The sequence below is a fragment of the Musca autumnalis genome, unplaced genomic scaffold (genome assembly GCF_047663935.1).
Source record: "Musca autumnalis isolate F117 unplaced genomic scaffold, ASM4766393v1 scaffold_613, whole genome shotgun sequence".
Lineage (NCBI taxonomy): Eukaryota > Metazoa > Arthropoda > Insecta > Diptera > Muscidae > Musca > Musca autumnalis.
Window position 1 is genome coordinate 15,038 of NW_027412215.1, and position 25,764 is coordinate 40,801.

Sequence of the window (25,764 nt, forward strand, 5' to 3'; positions counted from 1 at the left end):
CGAGATATTGTCCTTGAAGATAAAGTGTTATGTAGGCAAAGGCCTACAAGTGTAAATCAAAATTCTTAACGGTTTGAAGAAAATGATCCCTTTTGACATAAAGGTTTCAAGTAACCTTAACCACGAAAGTGAATGTTAAGGGGTAATAAGCTATTTTTGTCAACGCGAAAAAAACGAACAATATAGGCCTATGTTTTGGTATCCTCCCAATGTAATGTATCTTGAAAGTTCAAACTGAGATGACTGTAATTTGAGTTGTGAATTTTATTTTATCTATTTTTTGGAGTCGACTCAGGAGTTGGAGTCGGAGTCGAGAAAAAAATTGGACTGGAGTCGGAGCCTTGGTTGTGGCTCCGAGAATCGGATTTTGTAGGATGTAAACTTTGCATTTTTTAATTCGAAAGGGATGTCTGTTTCATGTACCAAATGGTCGAAACCGCAATTTGCTGCAATTTTTAGATGAACTCCATGAAAGAAGCGAAATTCGTGAGTTTTGTATAACACGTTACTGTTTTAATCAACATTACGGTACTTTATGTATACACATTATATGTAAACTTTTTTTCATAAATTGCAAGACTATCGACCACTCTTTAATTCCCTATTCAAAAGTTGTGGAATATGTCAATAACTTCTTTAAAAAATTTCCATGAACATGGGTTTCTTTTTTAAATACATTTTAGTAAATGTCACATACGAAAAATGTTCTATGTTTAACGAGCTATAACTTTATAGTAACACCAAATATCGACAACATCTTTGAGGTTTGTCCTATTTGAAGTGTTCTCAATAAAATAAAACCATAAAATTATAAAAAAGTCAAGAACACATTTTTCGATTTTTGTCGACTGAGGCAACACTGTGTGCCGTAGGGGTTTTTTAAACTTTTCGGGCTGTTTTCTCAAGAGGTATGGACTTGTCCCTGAAAAAACTTTTACTGACGTAATTGAGGCAGCGAATGCAAGTTGCTTCAACAAAAATCAAAGTGATTCGAGAGCAGGTCTTAAAGTGAATTTATCCAAAATTTTTTGTGGGAGGTTCCTGAAGAAGCTATAGTCCATATTCAAATCTGATCTATATCTGGTAGATATATTAGTATGTGTAAAGTATGGACCAAATCGTTCACTCCCATCAAGAGTTATAGTGCGCACAATTTTTCCGAACATTTTTGAACTTTTGTGGGGGAGGTACCTGAAGGAATGTACTGATATGGCATATCTTCGAACTTGAACTAATTTTGCGCAAAATATTACGAAGGCCATATTTTGGACCGAAGCAACAGATCCGTTGGAGGGTTTTCTTGTGGTCCAACCACTACAGACGGTGTCATAGGGGTTTTTTGTACCTTTCAGGTTAGTTTCTCAGGAAGTATGGACTTGCCCCTGATGAAACTTGTAACGTCGTCTGGGCGGCAGTGAGTACAAGTTTCTACAACAAAAATCAAAGCGATTCGAGAGCAGGTCCTAAACTGAACTTTTTCGAAAATTTGTGTGGGAGGTACCCGAAGGAGTGGACCGACTGAGTCCATATGTACATATATACATATATATATATATATATATATATATATAAAATCAATAATTTTCCAAAAAATATTCAATTTAGTATAGAATCATCCGAAAAAATATTATTTATACGAACCGAATTAAATGTCGACCAATGTAGACTGTAGGGTGCACGATATTTATTTTTTTTTCCAATTTTCGTTCACTACACACACTCACACACTACTAATATAATTAGCAAAAATATTTCTCCTTTATAACGAAAGTATTAACTCACCACAATCGACCGAACCGATTTATTTAGCGCACACGTAATAAAAGAGAAACGAAATAACAAAACGTATGTATGTATGTTTATAATAGGCAAGCGACGGTTGTCTATACATACCAATGATATGTATGTATCTAGCGTGTGTGTATGGCTAAACGATAGACCTCCAAGCGTACGGATATTTGCTCGTAAATTCTAAATATAAATGTGTATTATTGGTCAGCGAAAAAAGGGAATATGCGAAGAAATTATTTGTAATTAGAATAATTATTTAAATTTTTTAACCACTCACTATTAATAAATAAACGCTTTTTAATGGTAATTTTTTCCAAATAATTTGTTGTGATTTTTCGTTTTTTTCACTGTTCACTAAACGTCCGTCCGCGACTAATAAACGATCGAACGATAGACGGAGGCACAAAAATGGTTACGTGGCGCGTTGTAAAGCTGTCGATATTTTTGTTGTTGTAAAATATATTATTTTTAGCAATATAACTATTTTGTTTGTTTACTTTTTTATTCTTTTAACGCGATCTCACAAATAAAAAGATCACGGCACTCACGATTGGAAAAATGATTACGTCGAAATTGCGTGAAAATAAAAACCAAATAAAACACGAACGTTTTAATGATTAAATTCAAAATAAAAAGCAGTTGCTTTATTGGGAAATAAGTAAATAAATATAGAGGGAGGGTAGACAGATTACCTGGTTTGGGTGGTAGGCCAGAGATAAGTGACAATAATAACATTGAAAGGTGGCGTTGGCGGTAATTCGATACTCGTTACAATCTGCATTTTGACAGTTCAGTTGTAGTAAAAAAGGATTATGCAGATTGTAACAAATACAATGAATGTGGAAACGGAAACTAAATAAAGTTAATAAAAATTCTAAATTAAATAAATATCTTAACAGTTCGCGAATTCTGAAACTCGGATTCATGGATAGTAAAAAATTGTTGGTTTTTACCGTATGAGAAATATTGGCAATTCTTTTATATTTCATTTCCAAAAAATAAATCCGCTCGCGAGCAATTTTTTAGGTTGTTGCGGAAAAAAGTTGTCGTGGTTTTTTTCTGCTTTTCAGAATGAATTATTAAAAAAAAAAACGTAAAAACATTTTAATGAGTACAATTGTCACCAAAAAGTTATCACGAAGCGATGTCAGTTAGTAGATTGCATTATATTTGTAAAATGTTACTCAGTATTCGCAAAATTTAGAAAAAAATTGACAACATTTTAAATGTAATCTGACTTTTTTTTCATAATATATGTAGGTACATTTACCCGTCTAAAATTACACAAAAAAAAAATAGTTTTAAATAAACACTTTACTGGGAATCAAATGATCAAATTATAATGATCGTGATAATAGTTTGGATGTTATAGCCAAAATAAGCATATATTTGGGTGACAAAAAATAAATGTTGGTTTGAAAGTATTGGAAAAATCTAAAGGAGAACTTATTTTATTTTTCTTGAAACTCCCAAGAAAATGGGTGGATTTTGTTTTATCTGCATTCACATACAAGGTTTCCCATTGAGGAAAGTTATCGGGTTGGTAAGATAAATCTTTAGGCTTCTTAAACAGAAATTGAGTTCAAATAAACCGTTTTAATTATCAAAATCATTTTGTCTGCATATGATTTTTATGTACAGCACGACCATATCTTTTAATTTGTATATATTTTTCCAAATATAATTTGGACGCTAAAATTGTTAAGTTGTCAACACTGCTCTGTACTAAAAATGTACTTTACCAACAAGTTGTCTAAAGAAATATTTAAATTTTTTTGTTTGAATACCCTTTTCGAGAGAAACTTCCAGTAAAACTGAATTTCTTCTTTATGCCATTCCAGTGTTTTGGAATTCTGTAATGAATATAAAGGTCTTGAGGCTTTAAACTCATTATACCCCCAGCCTTTAGGCTAAAGAGGGTATTTACACTTTGATACGACCAAAAATGTGCCTAATCGAAATAATGGTTTTAGACCCCAAGTATGTTTGTACGATATCCGTTTCAGACAATTTTGAGTAGATCTAGCAATGTCCGTCCGTCTATCTGTCTGTCTGGCTGGCTGGTGCGCACGATAACTCTCGAACGGATGAATAGATTCGGTTCAAATTTTGGGTATCGAAATATTTTGTCCAGATTTGATTTAAGTTAGAAGATGGGCCGTATAGGTCCACTCCTTCAGGTACCTCCCCTACAAATGTTCAAAAATTGTCGCAAAACTTGTGCGCACAATAACTCTCGAAGGGAGTAACCGAATTGAACCAAACTTTGCATATGGTAATACTATCTCGGTCCACTCCTTCAGGTACCTCCCACACAAAATTTGAAACAAGTGCAGTTTAGCGACACCTCACAAATCGTTATGAAATTTTTTGTAACAGGATGTTCGTGCGGCCCCCGTTACGTCATTGTACTTTTTTTTGAGGGCAAGTCCATAGTTCCCGAGATAATGGCGCATAACCTCAAAAAGCGCTGCACTATGTCGCGAGTTCAAATAAACGGTGGCCAAATATAAAGAGATTTGGCGTTGGCAGATGCATTTTGGTATAAATACTTATAGTTCACTGACAATGTCGAGAGCAAAAAATTGGGAAGGTCGGCCCACGTTGTGGGATAGTTCCTCTGCAACGGTACTTCTTAATGTTTCGGTATTTTGAATATTTTAGCTAAACTTATCAACCAAAATGGTTGAATTTCGAGATGCGGGATTTTCACTTTACAAAAAACTTTTCCGATAAAAATTATGGACATAGGTCCACGTTTTGATATAGACCCCATATAACGGTACCTCCCGATTTTCGGAATTTTGAAGATTTTACATACGTTTTACGCCCAAATACGCCAATGGACCAAAAAACTTTTCTGATAAAAGTTATGTACATAGGTCCACGTTTTGATATAGCTCCAATAGAACGGTATCGCGAGATTTTCGGTATTTTCAAGGTTTTAGCCACATTAAACAACCAATGTAGCTGATATTTGGTATTTAGTCTTCGCCAGGTCTTGCGAAATATTTTTACAGAGAATTGATGGTATTGGTTCACGTTTTGATATAACCCCCGTGGAACGGTACCGCCCAAGATACCAAGGATTAACTGCAGTAATCCACATTTTTGCCCAAAAAGGGCCACACAATTCTGAAAAGAACTTAAATACATTCGATCTGTCCGGAGGTGAAAGTGTCGCTTCACATTGGCTGAGGGTATATATCTGTCGACAAAGCCGACTGACGCTTTATGACTTGTTTTGTTTTCAAAAGATTACAAATGCAGTATTGTTCGGATTAGAAGTACATAAAACAAGTAAAAAAGTTTCAGTCGGTTTTGCCGACAGAGATATACCCTCAGCCTGTGTATATTGAAACAATTTTTTCCCAAAATACGTATGGTTTTAAAAAATTTGGGCATTTGAACCGACAAAAATTTTGATTAGGATTAAAGATCAAAAGTTTTGCGGAGGAGATACTAAAAGGAATGGATCGACATTGACCGTTATGGAAGTGGATCTCCAGCCACAACATATGGTGCCATAGGGGGTTTTTACACTAAAAAACTTTTACTCCTAAAAAACTTTTACCATCGTAATTGAAGCAGCGAATACAAGTTGCTTCAACAAAAATCAAAGTGATTCGATATTAGGTCTTAAAGTGAACTTATCCGGGAGGTACCGAATGGAGTGGACCAATATAGTCTGTATTTGAACCTGATCTATATCTGGTAGATATATTACGATGTGTAAAGTATAGACCAATTCGCCCACTCCCTTCAAGAGTTACCGTACGAACAATTTTTCCGAACATTTGTGGGGGAGGTACGAGTACCTGAAGGAGTGGACCGATATGGCTCATTTTCCAACTTAAACTATACTTGGACAAAATATTACTAAGGCCATATGTTGGACCGAATCGGCAGATTCGTTCGAGAGTTATCTTGCGCTCCAACCACCTCACACGATGTCATAGGGGTTTTTTTGCAACTTTCATGCTATTTTCTCAGGAAGTATGGACTTGCCCCTGATGAAACTTGTACCGTCGTATGGAGGGCAGTGAACACAAGTTTCTAAAACAAAAATCAAAGCGATTCGAGAGATGGCCCTAAACTGAACTTTTCCGAAATTTTGTGTGGGAGGTACCCGAAGTAGTGGACCAATTGAGACCATATTGGAACCTCATATTACTCTGGTAGAAAGTTTACGCTATACAAAGTATGGAGCAACTCGGTCACTCCCTTAAAGAGTTATCGTGCGCACAAACTTTCCGAACATTTTCGAACTTTTGTTGGGGAGGTACCGGAAGGAGTGGACCGATGTAGCTCTTCTTCGAACTTAAACTAAGTTTGGGCAAAATATTACGAAAGCCTAAATTTGAACCAAATCGGTTCATCCGTTCGAGAGTTATCGTGCGCTCCAGCCAGCAGGACAGACAGACAGACAGACGGACGGACGGACATGGCTAGATCGACTCCAAATTGTCTGAAACACATTTCGTCCAAACATACTTGGGGTCTAAAACCAATATTTCGATGAGGCACATTTTCATCGTATCAAAGTTTATATACCCTCCTTAGCCTAAAGGCTGAGGGTATAACGAAGTGTCTATTGGACAATATGTACGACATATCAAGGGTTTTCCGTGGGGTATATCTCGAAAACCAATTAGAAAATTGATTTACTGCCTTAAGCAACATTTTATATTCCTATTTTATATCAACTCGTTGCTAAATAGTGGGAGAAAATAATGGAGAACATTTATTGATGTGCATCATAAAGTGATAATATCTGCTATAAATAGCATGCCCATCTGAATTTTTTCTTATCAGTAACAAATTTGTAGCTGAAAACAACCGTAAACGAAATAATTGCTCAAACGTTGGTTATGGTATTGTAAATGAAAGAAGCTTACAACCTAGATGAAAAAAATAAAAAAATCGCATTTGTAGCATGTTTTAGGTTTTAACGGTTTTGCTAAAGAAAAAGTTGTAGCAATGAAAATTCTTGTGCTCTTATGATATTTTCGTAGGTTTTACCATTTTTCAGATATAGAAATTCAAATTTGGACAATTCACAGACTGTATCGCCTCCTTATAAAACAAAGTCATGGCTGCAATTTCCCAACTTAAATTTATATATCTCAATAATGGTACAACCGAGAAAAAAACAAGTGAGCAAAGGCTATAGTCGGGACGGGGCCGACCATGTGATACCCTACACCACTACCCCTGTGCATAAGCTTTTCACGGGTAAACATTTCTTTTAGGGAATATAATCCGACTACCACCGAAAATAATATGCCTCTTTCTCTCTGGGACCCCCATAAGCAACCAAAATTTCGTGACCGTTCAAAATTACGACCTGTAGCTTGATTGCAAAAAAAATGGAAGAATTGGACGCATTACCGACTATTGTGGTATCTCCCTTGTTTGACCACATTCGCCAACCTGCGTTACACCAACGAATTACTGAATTTTGCAATATCTCGGTTTGCTCACTTACGCCAACATACTTTGCATCAATATAAACGAGATCTTTTCTTCTTCCATTGACGGGTATTCCTTTTGGAATACTCCACCTAGAAGCGGAGATATTCGCATAAGAAAAAAACGTTGACTTTTCTCCACATAAGCTTTTCGCTTATTCCGACTCCTGAATATTATCCGACCATCACCAAACTAAATAGGCTTCTTCCTCAGTGGGACCCGCATCAACTCCCAAAAAATTCGTGACGATCCGATCAAAATTGCGACCTGTAGCCTGATTACAAACAAATCGGAAAATGGGATGCATTACCGACTATTGCGATATCTCTGTTGTTTGAGCAGCTACGACAACCTACTTTACATCGTTGTAAAGGTGATATTTTCTACTTTCCTTGCCATGTTTTGCTTTTGATATACCTCTTAAAGAAATAGAGATATTGGGTTTGAAATAAAACGTAGACCTTTTCTCCAAATAAGTTTTTGCCCATTCCGACCCCTGAATATTATCCGACCATCATTAAAATCAGTAGGTTTCTTCCTCTGTGGGACCCCCATTAACCCCTAAAATTTCGTGACGATCCGATCAAAATTGCGACCTGTGGCGTGATTACAAAAAAATCGGAAAATGGGATGCATTATCGACTATTGCCATATCTCTATTATTTGACCATCTTCGACAACTTACTTTACATCGTTGCAAAGGTGATATTTTCTACTATCCTGCCAGGTTTTGCTTTAGATATACCTCTTAAAGAAACAGAGATATTGGCTTTGAAATAATATGTTGACTTTTCTCCAAATAAGTTTTTTTGCCCATTACGACCCCTAAATATTATGCGACCATCACCAAAATCAATAGGCTTTTTCATCTGTGAGACCCCCATTAACCCTCAAAATTTCGTGAGGATCCGATCAAAATTGCGACCTGTAGCGTGATTTCCAAAAAAATTTAAAAATGGGATGTATTACCGACTATTGCGATATCTCCGTTATTTGGCCACATACGCCGATCTAGTTTGCATCATTGTAAAGATGGAATCTTCTACTTTCATGGGCAGGCATTGCTTTTGGATAGTCCCCAGCCAAAGCTGTGATATTCGTCTTTATAATTAAAATCGCAAAACTGAAAATTTGGGTTTTATTTGCGACTATTGTCATATCTTCGTTGTTTGATCACCTACGAGAACCTACTTTACATCATTAGAAAGGTGATATTTTCGACTTCCATTGACAAGTTGTACTTTTGGTATACACCTTACAGAAGCTGAGATATTCGCTTTGGAAGAAAACGTTGTCTTTTTATCCACATAAGTTTTTTGCCCATTCCGACCCCTAAATATTATCCGACCATCACCAAAATCAATAGGCTTCTTCCCCTCCGGGACCCCCATCAACATCCGAAATTTCGTGACGATCCGATCAAAATTGCGACCTGTAGCGTGATTACAAGGTTTAGATGGACAGACGGACAGACGGACGGACGGACGGACGGACTGACGGACGGACACACATAGCCAGATCGACTCAGCTCGTCGAGGCATTCATTTTGGTATATATAAGTATGGGTCTACGACCATTATTTCGATGCGTTACAAACTTTTTGGCCAAAACCAACTTATAATACCCTCCCCACATAGTGGTGTAGGGTATAACAAGTGAGCAAAGGCTATAGTCGGGACGGGGCCGACCATGTGATACCCTACACCACTACCCCTGTGCATAAGCTTTTCACGGGTAAACATTTCTTTTAGGGAATATAATCCGACTACCACCGAAAATAATATGCCTCTTTCTCTCTGGGACCCCCATAAGCAACCAAAATTTCGTGACCGTTCAAAATTACGACCTGTAGCTTGATTGCAAAAAAAATGGAAGAATTGGACGCATTACCGACTATTGTGGTATCTCCCTTGTTTGACCACATTCGCCAACCTGCGTTACACCAACGAATTACTGAATTTTGCAATATCTCGGTTTGCTCACTTACGCCAACATACTTTGCATCAATATAAACGAGATCTTTTCTTCTTCCATTGACGGGTATTCCTTTTGGAATACTCCACCTAGAAGCGGAGATATTCGCATAAGAAAAAAACGTTGACTTTTCTCCACATAAGCTTTTCGCTTATTCCGACTCCTGAATATTATCCGACCATCACCAAACTAAATAGGCTTCTTCCTCAGTGGGACCCGCATCAACTCCCAAAAAATTCGTGACGATCCGATCAAAATTGCGACCTGTAGCCTGATTACAAACAAATCGGAAAATGGGATGCATTACCGACTATTGCGATATCTCTGTTGTTTGAGCAGCTACGACAACCTACTTTACATCGTTGTAAAGGTGATATTTTCTACTTTCCTTGCCATGTTTTGCTTTTGATATACCTCTTAAAGAAATAGAGATATTGGGTTTGAAATAAAACGTAGACCTTTTCTCCAAATAAGTTTTTGCCCATTCCGACCCCTGAATATTATCCGACCATCATTAAAATCAGTAGGTTTCTTCCTCTGTGGGACCCCCATTAACCCCTAAAATTTCGTGACGATCCGATCAAAATTGCGACCTGTGGCGTGATTACAAAAAAATCGGAAAATGGGATGCATTATCGACTATTGCCATATCTCTGTTATTTGACCATCTTCGACAACTTACTTTACATCGTTGCAAAGGTGATATTTTCTACTATCCTGCCAGGTTTTGCTTTAGATATACCTCTTAAAGAAACAGAGATATTGGCTTTGAAATAAAATGTTGACTTTTCTCCAAATAAGTTTTTTTGCCCATTACGACCCCTAAATATTATGCGACCATCACCAAAATCAATAGGCTTTTTCATCTGTGAGACCCCCATTAACCCTCAAAATTTCGTGAGGATCCGATCAAAATTGCGACCTGTAGCGTGATTTCCAAAAAAATTTAAAAATGGGATGTATTACCGACTATTGCGATATCTCCGTTATTTGGCCACATACGCCGATCTAGTTTGCATCATTGTAAAGATGGAATCTTCTACTTTCATGGGCAGGCATTGCTTTTGGATAGTCCCCAGCCAAAGCTGTGAAAATCGCAAAACTGAAAATTTGGGTTTTATTTGCGACTATTGTCATATCTTCGTTGTTTGATCACCTACGAGAACCTACTTTACATCATTAGAAAGGTGATATTTTCGACTTCCATTGACAAGTTGTACTTTTGGTATACACCTTACAGAAGCTGAGATATTCGCTTTGGAAGAAAACGTTGTCTTTTTATCCACATAAGTTTTTTGCCCATTCCGACCCCTAAATATTATCCGACCATCACCAAAATCAATAGGCTTCTTCCCCTCCGGGACCCCCATCAACATCCGAAATTTCGTGACGATCCGATCAAAATTGCGACCTGTAGCGTGATTACAAGGTTTAGATGGACAGACGGACAGACGGACAGACGGACGGACGGACGGACGGACGGACACACATAGCCAGATCGACTCAGCTCGTCGAGGCATTCATTTTGGTATATATAAGTATGGGTCTACGACCATTATTTCGATGCGTTACAAACTTTTTGGCCAAAACCAACTTATAATACCCTCCCCACATAGTGGTGTAGGGTATAATTAAGAATCCCAATATTTTAGAGAATTTTCTGTAGTCCCATTTCGAAAATACTTAGTGTTTTGAAGCAAATCGTGAAAACCTAAAAAAAAACCATAAAAATGTGACCTGAATTTCTATATCTCAACAATGGTAAATCCTAGGAACAAACTACAACATTTTCTTTAGTTTCCAAGCAAAATCGCGAAACCCTAAAAATGTGAACTTTGACCGCGATTTATTTAAAAATCCCAACAGCGATTTCTCTTGTTTTTGGATTTTTCTCATCTATGAAGATTGCTGTCTCAGAATCCGCAAGATCTGCCCAGTTGTAAGCTCCTTTCATTTAACGTTGGTTCAAGAGCACCGTGATATAGAACCCTCAGCCGTTCGGATAATGATTAAAATGTAACCCGCGTCAAACAATTTTGAGTCGATTTATCCCAGTTGATCCGTCCGTCTGTCTGGCTTTCGAACAGATCAACAGATTTTGTCCAAATTTTGGATCTCGCAATATTTTGCTCAAACTTCCTTTGGACACTTCCCCAGCCAGACTTCAAAATGTTTCCCTAAAATCTTGAGCAAAATCACATTCGATTTTTTCGAAACCTAGAATAGGTTCGCAGTCGTCGACTAGCACTCATTGCGTACAGTCACTCGACCGCTTCATTTTGTGTTCACACATTCGTTTTTCATCAAAGTTTTTTCTCAGTGCCATTTAATTCCAACACCTTCCGATTTAATCTTTATCTAATTTACTGTGTGCCATTAGAAAATATAATTATATAAAAAGTTCGATTTAAAAAAGTGCATTATGCCCCCTGGGCCCCCCAATTTAGGGGACAATCAATTTGCTATTTTAGCAGAGAGTCCCCAAAAAAAACGTAAAAAACGTGAAAGAGGAATTACATGTGAATTCCCTTCTCTCCCAACCAAAGCAGTGCCCAATCCAAGGTATGTTGTTGTTTCTTCAGTAGATGAAAAAAAACCTTTGACACAATATTCTTGCTTTGCTATACAAAAAGCATTCGATATTATCACTAAAGAAATAATGAGCATTTCTCCTCTGAGAGATGGTAGTTTGTTGTTGTTAGTTAAAGATAAAGCAATTGCAGACAGAATTTTAAACACAAACGAACTAACAGGTGTATGCAAAGTAACTTGCAAATTACACCAACAACTTAATGTCACCAGAGGCACAATTTATGCTCCTTATCTCAATAATATTCCCGAAAAAGAGATCATAAACGAACTCTCTAATAAAGGCGTCGTTGACGTCTATAAATATGAAAAGACAGTTGATGGTAAAAAAATAAAAACGGGAGTAATTCTTGTTACTTTCGATCTCTACAATCTCCCAGAGAAATTGCAAATTGCCTATCATACAGCCATTGTGAGAGAGCATTACCCAAATCCAATGAGATGTAAGCAATGTCAATTGCTGGGACACACAATTAAACGTTGTACAAATCCACCAACATGTGTAAATTGCAATTTACCCCCTCACTCTCCTGATACCTGCACCCGCACATTCTGTGCAAATTGCAGTGAAGACCATCCAGCATCTTCAAATACTTGCAAAGTCTATAAACAACAAAAAGAAATCTTAAAAATTAAAACAATAAATAAATGCACAATGAAAGAAGCAATTCGTCAATACAAAAACCAGCCATTAAACAGCGTTAACTTTAAATCTTTTTCAGAAGTAACATCCAATAAAGAAAAACAAGAACAAGCATCATCTAAAAAAGAGACATCAACAAATTCTCCCCCAACCCAAAACTCAGAAAATACCAAAATAAAAGTAACCAACAATTCCTTTAAAACACCAACAAAAAATAACAACAACAAACCCACTAGCACTTCCTCTCAATCATCACCAAATTCCTCTTTTTCCAAAAACTTTATTAAAACAACAACAACCAATACCACATCTCTCTCCGCTCTGAGCACACAATCCACAGCAAACAAACCCCTCTCAACAACAATGAGCTCCATTCATTGTTCTAAAAGTTTTACCACGTCAACCAACATTCCAACAACACTTCATGAAAAATCAAACACTTTTAACAGTTAATCGCCGTCAACATCGGCTTTCTCTTTATCTAAAGAGAAACAAAATTTACCATCACAACAAAATTCTTTCTCTTATTCAGAACCAGTATCACATATGCAAAACAAAGTTTTGCCTATGGATCAATGGAGAGCAAAATAGGAAAAGAGAAAATTTAAGAGAGAATTAATATTTAATTTTTTTTGTTGTTTCATTACATATTTAGACATTTTTAAGAACTAATGTTACCTAAAATCGTGCTACAAATGAATTATTAAAGAATTATTACAAAAAATAATTAAACGCCCAAGTGTTGTTGAATTAATTAAATTAAGAGCATTTTACAGAAACCACCAGTGGATGGCCGTGCACACCATTGCTATGGATACAAACACAGATTATTTATCTGATAAATAATCTCTAGTCCTCCCAATGGTGCTAAAAATTGCGCATTGGAACATCAGAGGATACATAAACAACTACTCTAATTTACAGTTGCTACTTGCGGATACAAATCCGGATATCGTTTGTTTACAAGAAACAAAATGCAAAAAGAACCTAACTCCATATACACCAAAACAATATATTGGATACTTCTTTAACAGATATAATTCTGCTAAAGAAGGCGTTGCCATACTTTTAAAGAAAAATATACCACACAAAATTGTGCACAGTGGAACATCGCTTTGTTGTGTTGCTGTCCAAATTAATCTATCAACAACTTTCACACTCTTCTCCCTTTACATTCCCCCCCGGGAAAATATAACTGTCCCCATTCTTGACTCACTTTTACACAATATAACCACTCCTATTATGATCCTTGGCGATCTTAATGGCTGGAGTAACCTTTGGGGATCCACCAAATCCAATAAAAGAGGTGAAATAATTGAAACATTTTTAAACAATTCTAATTTGTCAGTTTTAAATGACGGTTCACCAACACATCTTAGCACTCACAACACATTAACACATATAGATGTCGGAGTTACATCTATATCATTATATCCAAAATGTTCTTGGCACACAGTAGATGATCTTTACAACAGCGATCATTATCCCGCTTTTGCTACTTTGAATATAAATTCCAATAATTCTTCATCTTTTCAACCAAAATATATCACTGACAAAGCCGATTGGGGAAAATTTCGTAAAAACATATCTAGTGAAGAAACAAAATTTCCAATATCTAAAAATACAAATCACTCAGATTAGGAAAATTATTCGTAACTCTGCAAACAATAGCATACCTCAAACTAAAAACAAAGTTAGAACCAAGAATGTTCCTTGGTGGTCTAAAGAGATTCAAGTCCTGAGAAATGAAAAACAAGCAGCTTGGAGAATATATCGCCGTAATATAACAAGGGATAACCTTTTGAACTATAAAAGAAAAAATTCCATTTTTAACAGAGCAAAAAGTATAGCTAAAGCTAAAGCATTCGAGCGGTTTACTTCTTCCATTTCTCCTACGTCTACCTCATCTCTTTTATGGCGCCAAATACGATCACTTACTGGTAATTGGCAGCCAAAGGAAATCAAAGCAATTGAAATAAATGGCAACAATATTTCAGATTCAAATATCATATCTTCTACATTTGCCAAACATTGGTCTTTAAATTCCAGTGACTCAAATTTTTCATCACAGTTTTGTAACAACAAAACACAGTTACTAAATACAAATCCTCCAACGCATCCTTCCCCTAAATCCAAACATTTGGAAAACGACTTAACTCTTCAAGAGTTATTATATAGTCTTAAAACCTCCAAAGGGAAAACTCCTGGGTTAGATAGAATATCATATCCCATGATAAAAAATACCCCTTATTCTTTTAAACAACGCCTCTTGCAGCATTACAATGAGATTTACTCATCGGGTGTAATTCCGCAATTCTATAAATCCGCATCCATTCTACCCATTCCTAAGCCAAACAAACCAAACAACCAACTTGATTCATATAGACCGATATCTCTATTACCATGTATTGGTAAACTTTTGGAAAAAATAATATCTAAAAGACTGTTGTGGTTCATAAAGAAACACAAGCTTATATCACAAAACCAAGTTGGATTTCAACCTGGTCTTAGTACAGTTGATGCACTTTTGTTCATAGACCATATTATTCGAAAAAACCAGTCAGTAAGAAGACACACATCAATTTTGTCAATAGATTTTATTAAAGCTTTTGACAGAATTGGTATTCACATAGTCCTTCAGAAGCTTTTAGACTGGAAAATAGGACCAAAAATGTTTCTATTCATCAAGTCATTTTTAACAAATAGAAAATTTTCAGTACTAATAAATAATACCCATTCAGAAACAGTTTCACTGTACAATGGTATCCCACAAGGATCCCCATTGTCAGTTACACTGTTTATAATTGCATTCGATGAAATTAGTCAAATTCTAACACAAAACAAACAAATTGTACATTGCATATATGCAGATGATCTGTACATTATTTGTAAAAACCAAAATAACTCTGAAATCGGTCAAGTTCTCTCTAAAACGCTTGAAGTAATAGACAAATGGTCTTCTAAATCGGGAGCAAATATTTCGTACGACAAAACAGTTCATCTTCATATTTGCAATAAAAGAAATTGTAACCCCATAAATGTATCATATGATAATCACTCTATTGTAAATAGTAATGTCTGTAAGATTCTAGGTCTGTACATAGATAACAAATATAATTTTAAAGAACATTGTATTCATCTCAAGAAAAATCTTCAGAATAGACTTAATATAGTAAAATATTTATCTTCCAAAAAAAGTCATGTCCATACGAACACTTTGTTAAGAGTTGTAAATTCTTTGATATTATCTAAAATTGATTACGGCCTAATATTCTATATAAGTGCACCTAAATCCGTCATATCTCCGATTGAAAGCTTATACCACCATTCAATTAGATCTAGCCTTCGTGCTTTCAAAACAACACCTATTGTAAACCTACTGGCTGAAGCTGGTTTCGAAAAAATCCATTTCCATGCATACAGGCTAAAAGCTCGCTTAGCACATAAAGTTATTTGCAACCAAACTGGAATTCTGTCGTATGAGTTATCTTTACTAAAGAAAAGAAAAACAGAACTTAAATATCCATCAACTTTATGCAATATCCTCAAAATTGCAACAAAACTAAATGTAATATCATACAAAACTCCAAATGAAACACATCCACCATGGACATTGAATATAAATGTCTTTGATAACTCTCTAACAAGTTTCCGAAAAAGCTCTACCAATCCTGAAATATACAATAAGTTGGCAAAAACCATATTTGCCCAGTACAAGCAAGTTGGTTGGGACATCTTCTTTACAGATGGATCTAAAACAGAACACAGCACATCGTTTGCAGTTGTTTCAGAGGACGGCGGTATAAAATCATTTGGACTACTTCCACATGATGGATCTATATTCGACGCAGAAGCCATTGCCGTTTTAAAAGCTGTAGAACTATCCAAAACACAGCGTCTCAAAATTCTTATTTGTACTGACAGCCGATCGGTTTACACTTCCTGTACCAATTGCTGGAACAAGAATGAAATCATTACATCGATCCAACAAGAAATGTTTAACGCCAAATCAAAAATAAAGCTGATGTGGATACCCAGTCATGTTGGTATACCTGGAAACGAAGCCGCTGACTCGGTTGCCAAAAGTATTCCTCAGAGATTTCCTGCCTATACTTTTATTCCATCTACGAAAAAAAATATTATAAAAGCTGCTAATCATCTAATTGACACCGAAACCGAAAAACTTTGGGCGGAATACAGTCATACTTACAAAGAAATCAATCCCAACAGAAAACCACTGTTGTTGCCGTCAACCACGAATATTCATCAAAATAAATGCTATACACGATTGAGATTATCGCATAGCTGCTTAACGCATTCACACCTTTTCAAGAAAGAATCACCACCAATATGTAGTTATTGCAGAATTTCCCCCTTATCGACCCATCATCTAATCGTCGAATGTTCAGCCCTTCATAACCTTCGATCAAGGTGCTTTTCACCTGTCAATGCATTGGAAACACTGAAAAATCCATCACACCAGAACATCACCAACATCTACAATTTCCTCAGTCTTTTAAATCTCCAATATAAAATCTAGTTTTTTTTTATATATCATGATTATGTATATTAAACGTCTAATTTAATCCACTTAATTTAAATCTACTTAAAGCCGATAGCCGTAGTCGCTAGTGCTTTTAACTATAAGTTTATTATAATTTTTAATTGTAATAAATATTTAAATAAATAAATAAATAGAATAGGTTCGAATATGGATCGATTCACTCCTTCAGGTACCTCCAACACGAAATTTCAATTATCCAATTTGACCGAAACTATAAACATCCTCAAATTACTTCCGAACGTACATATATCAAGTACCAAGAGGGTCTATTTGGGACAACGTCTTCGAGTACATCCCTCACAAAAGTCCAACCTCAGTGTAGTAGTATAAGGGCTGTTCGAGGAGCCATTGCACATTTTGATCAATGCTACTTCTTGAGGTCACGTTTACAGCGATATTGTATTTTTCGTAGGTGAGTCCACGGTTTTGTCAGAATTTGCCCAAAAGCTCTAAATCTTACGCCGACAAACTAAATTGACTTCCAAAATTAGGTCCACTTCCAAAATGGACTTTATCAGTCGATTCTTTCAGGTATAGTCTGTACAAAAGTGCAAAACTTTTGCGCTTTCATCGAAGTCACATTTTTTAGCATAACGACAACAATCGAGAAGTTGTACACCCTAAATTTTTCGAAAATATTGTCGGAAAGTTTATACGTCCAAAAAAAGGAGACGAAATTCTGAAACTTCCTGGCTACAATTTACAGAGTCGTAGATTGCATCGCCCGGCTCCTGATTTTTTTTTTCTTTTTATACCCTCAGACTTTAGGCTAAAGAGGGTATTTACACTTTGATACGACCAAAAATGTGCCTCATCGAAATAATGGTTTTAGACCCCAAGTATGTTTGTACGATATCCGTTTCAGACAATTTTGAGTAGATCTAGCAATGTCCGCCCGTCTGTCTGTCTAGCAGGCTGGTGCGCACGATAACTCTCGAACGGATCAATCGATTTGGTTAAAATTTTGGGTATCGAAATATTTTATCCAGATTCGATTTAAGTTCGAAGATGGGCCATATATGTCCCCTCCTTCAGGTACCTCCCCCACAAATGTTCAAAAATTGTCGCAAAACTTGTGCGCACGATAACTCTTGTAGGGAAGAACCGATTTCGTCCATAATTTGCACATCGTGTAATTTCTACCAAACTTAGATGAGGTTCCAATAAGGACTCAATCGGTCCACTCCTTCGGGTACCTACCACACAAAATTTAGGAAAAGTTCAGATTAGGACCTGGTCTCGAATCGCTTTGATTTTTGTTTACGCACGCTATAAGTTTCATTAGGGGCAAGTCCATACTTCCTGAGAAAATAGCCTGAAAGTTACAGAAAACCCTATGACACCGTTTGTAGTGGTTGGAGCGCAAGATATGTAACTCTCGAACGGATCTGCCAATTCGGTCCAAAATTTGGCTTTCGTAATATTTTGTCCAAACTTAGTTCAAGTTCAAAGATGGATTATATCGGTCTACTCCTTCCGGTACCTCCCCCACAAAAGTTTGAAAATGTTCGGTAAATTTGTGCGTACGATAACTCTTGAAGGGAGTAACCGATTTGGTCCATACTTTGCACATTATGAAATTTCTACCAGACTTAGATGAGGTTCCAATATGGACTCAATCGGTAATCCCACACAAAATTTCGGAAAAGTTCAGTTTAGGACCTGCTCTCGAATCGCCTTGGTTTTTGTTGTAACATCTTGTATTCACTGTCCCCTATACGAAGGTACAAGTTTCCTCAGGGGCAAGTCCATATTTCCTGAAAAAATAGCCTGAAAGTTGAAAAACAAACCCTATGGCACCATGTTTATGGGTGGAAGCGCAAGATAATTCTCGAACGGAAATGCCGATTCCGGCCAAAATTTGGCCTTCATAATATTGTTTCCAAACTTACTTTAAGTTCGCAGATAAGCTATATCGGTCCACTCCTTCAGGTACCTACCCCACAAAAGTTCAAAAATATTCGGAAAAATTGTGCGCACGATAACTCTTGATGGGAGTGACCGATTTGGTCCATACTTTACACATTCTCATAATATCTACCAGATATAGATCAGGTTCGAATATGGACTATATTTGTCCACTCCATCCCGTACCTCCCACACAAAATTTTGGATAAGTTCACTTTAAGACCTGCTATGGAATCAGTTTGATTTTTGTTGAAGCAACTTACATTCGCTGAATTGCGGCTATATGCAATGTCTGCATTAATGATTCGGATTTGCAGCATTGCTGTTATTTTGCTGGTGGTAGATCCATTTTAGTAAAATTTAACTCCGTTCTCCTAAGGGATACTATTATGGCCAATTATCGGCGCACAATGTCGCGAGTTTATATTAACTGTGGCCAAAAATAGAAAGAGTTGTCGTAGGTGCATCAATTTTGGTACACGTACCTATTATTGACTTCCAATCTTCAGGACAAAAAATTGGGTTGGTCGGTCCACGTTTTGATATAGCCCCCATAGAACCGTACCTCCCGATTTTCGGTATTTTGAATGTTTTAGACACAATGACCAACCGAAAGTATTCAAATTTTGTGGTTAGTCTTCGGCAGAGGTATCAAACATTCCAACAGAGAATTGTGGGCTTAGGTCCACGTTTTGATATAGCCCCCATACAACGGTACCTCCCGATTATCGGTATTTTGAAGATTTTAGCCTCATTATTACACCGAAATTGCTGAAACTTGGTATTTAGTCTTCGTAGGGGGCATTATATCTTCACCTTGAAATTTGTCTGCATAGGTTCACGCCTTTATATAGCCCACATAAGACGGTACCTCCCGATTTTCGGTATTTTGGAAGTTTTAGCCTGATTATCACACCGAAATGGCTGAAAATTGGTATTAAGTCTCCGTTGGGGGACTTATAACCTTCCACCAGAAATATGTCGGTATAGGTCCTCGTCTTCCTATAGCCCCCATAGAACCGTGCCTCCTCATTTGCAGTATTTTGAATGTTGTGGCCTCAATATCAACCCGATATGACTGAAATTTGGTGTTATGGAATATATCAAACTCTTGCCTTTATATATGAGAAATTTCCTTTAAAAAATTTTTTTGACCGATAAGTGGTCAAAAAACCGTAAATTTTTGTAAAAAATCGAATTTTGATTTTCGCTGTTCACAATTTTTTTAAAAATTGATATTTTTAAAATTCTCTCGTTTTAAAGCAAGATTATTAGGTACTTAATAAAGCCCACAAACATATATGATGATCGGTTTATTCGTTTTCGCGCTATAGCCAACACCGCAAAACGATTTGTTAAAAAAGGGGGTATCCTCTCAGTGAGGTGGTCGCTGAAAAAGAGAAATTACATATTCGTCTACAAACATCTGCAGTATTTGAAGTACTCACTTTTTACTACTCATACAGCAAAAAATATCGATATACACTTTTATACAATTTTTTTCCCACTCCACTCAATTTAAAATTTGCTTTACAAAATTAATAAACTTAGTAATATATGTTTGGGGAAAATGTAAACACCATATGATTAATATTTACATGCAAACAAAAGTGTAGCCAAGTTTATTACATCCCAAGAGAACATAGGAAACATTTTTGCAGCGACCGTTACTTTTAAATTTTAAATATTAACGCATAATATAATTTATTTATTTTAGAAAAAAAAAAACACAAAAATACGTATTAACTAAAATTGTCGGATTTAAATCCTCATATAGCAAAAACTACTTCACGTATCAGTACCAAACTTCAGATTCTTCTTAATTAATAAATTTGTTCAACGAAGTATTTAGTTTTTACCATTTTTGGCCACGGTCGTGACACTGTGCGGCGTGGACCGCTAATAAAGCTAAATGCTGTTAATGGTGGTAATATCCAAACTAACGTATATTTGGATGATCACTCGACATCCGATTCTGCAAGGTTAATGTATGTGTGTAGAAAACTGAGGAATCAAGGAAAACTTGCAAAATTTATTCTCGTTAATGGTGATGAGCCTCTAGTTAATGTCTTGTTTCCTGACGACAATGAAGGCGTTCTTAAGATGGATGAGTGCGAGAGACTTTTGGCAACCAGTTAATTGCAATTATGTATAGTTCATATTTTTCAGCTCCTATTTTAATTTTTTTTTTTTTTGAATTTTTGTCTACAATTTTAAATGATTTTTGAGTATTACTTAATTATGATTTTTCTGAGAGGATTCTTTAATTTCTTATTACCTCCATATTAGCTTTTTTTTGAGTTCAAATTTTAAATATTTTCAAGTTTTTTTTTCTTTTTTATTATTTTAATAATGATCTCTGTAATTCCAGCAATTAGTTTCCCCAGCATGTTAACATATATTTTGATTTATGACTTCAGTAAATAACAACCTTGGCCCTATTGTTGGTAGTTCTTCATTTTTCAAGAACAGATTGCGTCATTGTTCGAATTCTTTGTCTTTCAGACACATAAATTGCCAGAGCTTGCGTCCGTCTAACCATAATACCACTTTATGTGAAAGTAAAAGTCTAATTACTAATAGCGATTTGACCTTATTTGCAGTTTCAGAGACCTGGTTAAAACCGTATATTTCTTCCAAATCGGTTGCCATTCCTGGTTATTCATTCGTCCGGAACGATCGGCCTAGTACTAGGGGTGGTGGTGTTGGCGTTTTTATTTTAAATGGCGTTAAAAACAAGATTATTTTTCGATATCTAAATCCTGGTGTGTGTGAGTCTCTATTTATTGAACTTGTTTTAGGAGTTAAGAATCTTTAGGGTAGTTTATCTGCCAGATGGGAACATTTCTAGCTTTGATGAGATGCATGAAGAAATTTTGTCGCAATATGAATCGATTATTGTTGTTGGAAACTTTAACTGCAATTTGTTCGATATATCTAAATCGACAGACATGAGGAATGTTTGCCTTTGTTTGGGCCTTTCCATCAGACATAATTCGTTGCCTACGCATTTTAATCTTGCAACGGACACAGTGTCATTAATTGATTATTTTGTGCATAGTAGTGAGTGTTACTTAATTTTCTCTGATCAAGCGCAATATCCAGCAATTTCGGATCACTCCTTAATTTTTGGTGCAGTCAATATTACTACCATAATATTGATTGGGTTAGCCCACATAATTATTTGGTTGGCACTGACTTTAGTAGTATATTCCAAACATCTGACGTTAATGCGTTGCTGTCGTTTTTAGATGCTCTTGTTAATAACCTTTTTTCTCTTGTTCCTATTGTCAGAAAACGCATCTCTTCCGGTTCGGAATCATGGTTGAAAAGTTGATCTATTATATTATCGAACTTACTACGAGATGTGGCATATATTCACTATTTGAGTTATCCTACCCAACCAAATTGGTTAGCATACTGTGGCCTTAGAAACAGGGCCAAGTTTGTACTTAGAAGTGTACGTAGGAAGTACTATATGCAATTTTTTGGTAGGCTTGGACCGACACAAATCTGCAGTCATCTTCGTGGTTGTGGTGTAGTTGGTGTTGACGACAATCACGATGCTCATTTTGACGCTAATGCATTAAACGATTTTTTACAGAAAGTAATGATGATTGAGATGTAGGTAGTTTAGAGTTTCCTGATGTTGATGGGCAAGTACATACTTTCTTCTTTAACTGAGTTGTTGAAATTGATGTTTTTGATGCTTTACAGCGTGTTAAATCACAATCAGTTGGTGAAATTTTACAGGTATGCCGTCTACCTGTAAAATTTCTAAAACTCATTTTCCATATATATCAGGATATATGACTCATTTCTTTAATGCTATATTTACTACTTCCGCCTTCCCCAATGCGTGGAAAGTAGCAAGAGTTGTTCCTATCCCTAAAGTTAAAGGACTTCATACAATTGAAAACATGAGACCCATGTTCTCTAAGGTGGCGGAACACCTTATTAAAGAACAAATTCAAATGTTTCTTGATAACCGTAAAATTATCTACAACTGTCAATATGGCTTCAGGCGTGGTCTCAGCACTACTTCTCTTTTGGTTGACCTCACGGATCTAGTTAGGAAGACAATTGATGGAGGCGACAGTGGTATTATCGAGTAGATTATTCAACGCTGATTGAGAAACTAAGATCTAAATATATGTTTGATCTAGCTTCATGCAAATTGACTTCCTCTTACTTAACAGGACGTTCCCAGTATGTTTCTCTTAACGATAATGCTTCCAAAAGGCGTAATATATATATTGGCATACCTCAAAGATCCATTTTGGGCCCACTTCTTTTTATTCCCTATATGAATGATATTGGTAGTTGTATTGTTAGCAATGAATGTCGTCCTTTTTTGTATGCGGATGATATTCATTTATTTTTAAGTGGTAAGACTGTTTCTCAATTAGAGTTAAATATGAATAATACCTTACGATCTGTTTCGCGTTGGTTGCAAAACAATCATTTGGTAGTTAATGTTTCCAAGACCAAAGCTATGCTGTTTGGACCTATTTGTCGTGTTGATAGTAGTTTGAACATACAGAAATATCGTGAAAAGTGTGGTTTAATCACAAATCGAGAGAAAACAAAAAGGGACACGTTGCACAGTGGATCCACACATTGGCCAAAAATAAAAAATTAATTAAATCTAAAAATTTTGGTACAACATTTGGTAACTCCCACAACTATGACATGGACCTTTTTAAAAATATACTAGTTATACCCTCAGCCTTTAGGCTAAAGAGGGTATTTACACTTTGATACGAATAAAAATGTGCCTCATCGAAATAATGGTTTTAGACCCCAAGTATGTTTGTACGATATCCGTTTCAGACAATTTTGAGTCGATCTAGCAATGTCCGTCCGTCTGTCTGCCTGTCTGGCTGGATGGAGCGCACGATAACTCTCGAACGGGTGAACCGATTCGGTTCAAATTTTGGCTTTCGTAATATTTTGCCCAAACTTAGTTTAAGTTCGAAGATGGGCTATATCGGTCCACTCCTTCTGGTACCTCCCACACAAAAGTTCGAAAAATTGTGAGCACGATAACTCTTGAAGGGATTAACCGATTTGGTCCATACTTTGCACATCCTGAAATGTGGACTAGACTTAGATAAGGTTTCATTATGGACTCAATCGTTCCACTCCTTCGGGTACCTCCCACACAAAATTTCGGAAAAGTTCAGTTTAGGGCCATCTCTCGAATAGCTTTTTTTGTTTTAGCAACTTGTATTCACTGCCCCCATACGACGGTACAAGTTTTATTAGGGGCAAGTCCATACTTCCCGATCCAACATTTGGCCTTAGTAATATTTTGTCCAAACATAGTTTACGTTTGAAGATAAGCCATATCGGTCCACTCTTTTAGGTACCTCTCCCACAAAAGTTCAAAAATATTCGGAAAATTTGTTCATACGGTAATCCTTGAAGAGAGTGGCCGAATTGGTCCATACTTTACACATCCTAATATATCTACTAGATATAGATCAGGTTCAAATATGGACTATATATGTCCACTCCATCCGGTACCTCCCACAAACATTTTCGGATAAGATCACTTTAAGACCTGATATCCTATCACTTTGATTTTTGTTGAAGCAACTTGCATTCGCTGCCTCAATTACGATGGTAAACGTTTGTTCAGGGGCAATTCCATACTTCTTGAGCAAACATCCCGAAGGGTGTAAAAACCCCCTATGGCACCATATGTAGTGGCTGGAGATTCACTTAATGGTCAATGTAAATCCATTCCTTTTAGTATCACCTCCACAAAACTTTTCATCTCTAATCCTAATGAACATTTTTGTCGGTTAAAATTTCCAAAATTTTTAAAAACCCCTAAATATATACGTTTTTTAGGAAACAATTGTTTCAATATATACAGGCTGAGGGTATATCTCTGTTGGCAAACCCGACTGATACTTTTTTACTTGTTTAAATTAATTTTAAAAAAATTAAAAGAAAAACATGAAATTTAGAAAGTAATCATGGTGAATTACACTGTGCAACATTTTCAAGGTAATTTTGTGCAAACAATTTCAAATGCGGTTTTTATGAAAGTACAGACGCAATAGACAAAACCCCTCTTTGGGGTTCCAATTTTATGGCCCTATCTAAACATGGCTAAATATTGATTTTTTAAAGAAAATCGGGGCTATATCTTTGAAACCAATATAAATCTTTCCATGACATCTGCAGCAAACTTGTAGATAAGAACAAGAAGAATGTATTTTGAAACATAATGAACACGAATAACCTCATTTATTGCCCCAAATTTTATAATATATCTAAAATTTCCACGATTTGTATATATTTCGCAGCGTATCTACAAAACCGTAAAATTTTTCTTAATGTTATCTTTGGGAAAAATATTCGCTGGAATGTAATACACAACTCTTCAGAACATATTATTGTTGTAAAATTCCTCTATCGCGTTGTTTCTATCATATTTTTCAACGACAGTTTGATAAATATATCAACAATACATTGAAATTTCAAATAAGAGAATAAACAGCCTGTGTGAACGTTGTTTGAAATATCTTTTGTAGAAAGTATGATATGAAATTCCGCCTAAACAACATGAAATAAATGTTTTACAGTTTCAGAATGTTCTGAAGAATTGCTGAGGACATTATTTAGAAAATGTTTGCGAAAGGCTACTTGGTACAACCCACAATAGTTTGGCAGTTAGTGACCATAATTCCAAAAATTATGTAATCTTTTCTATATTTGATCAGTTTTGATGCGCTATATGCGGTTTTTCGTAGTTCTGTTTCATAGTTCTGTTCTGTTTGACATATAAGTTCTACTAATTTGGGACTAC

At 36.0% G+C, this 25,764-nt stretch overlaps 1 protein-coding gene across 1 annotated transcript in view; it reads left to right on the top strand.

The window, feature by feature from the left end:
- Nucleotides 1-2,066: 2,066 nt before the first annotated feature.
- LOC141388150 (putative odorant receptor 85d) overlaps nucleotides 2,067-25,764 on the top strand; it is a gene marked incomplete at its 3' end in the record, with an annotated part of 28,560 nt that continues 4,862 nt past the window's right edge. The window contains exon 1 of the mRNA XM_073958188.1: nucleotides 2,067-2,243. Coding sequence (XP_073814289.1) covers nucleotides 2,200-2,243 — 44 coding nt within the window. The remainder of the gene's footprint in view (nucleotides 2,244-25,764) is intronic.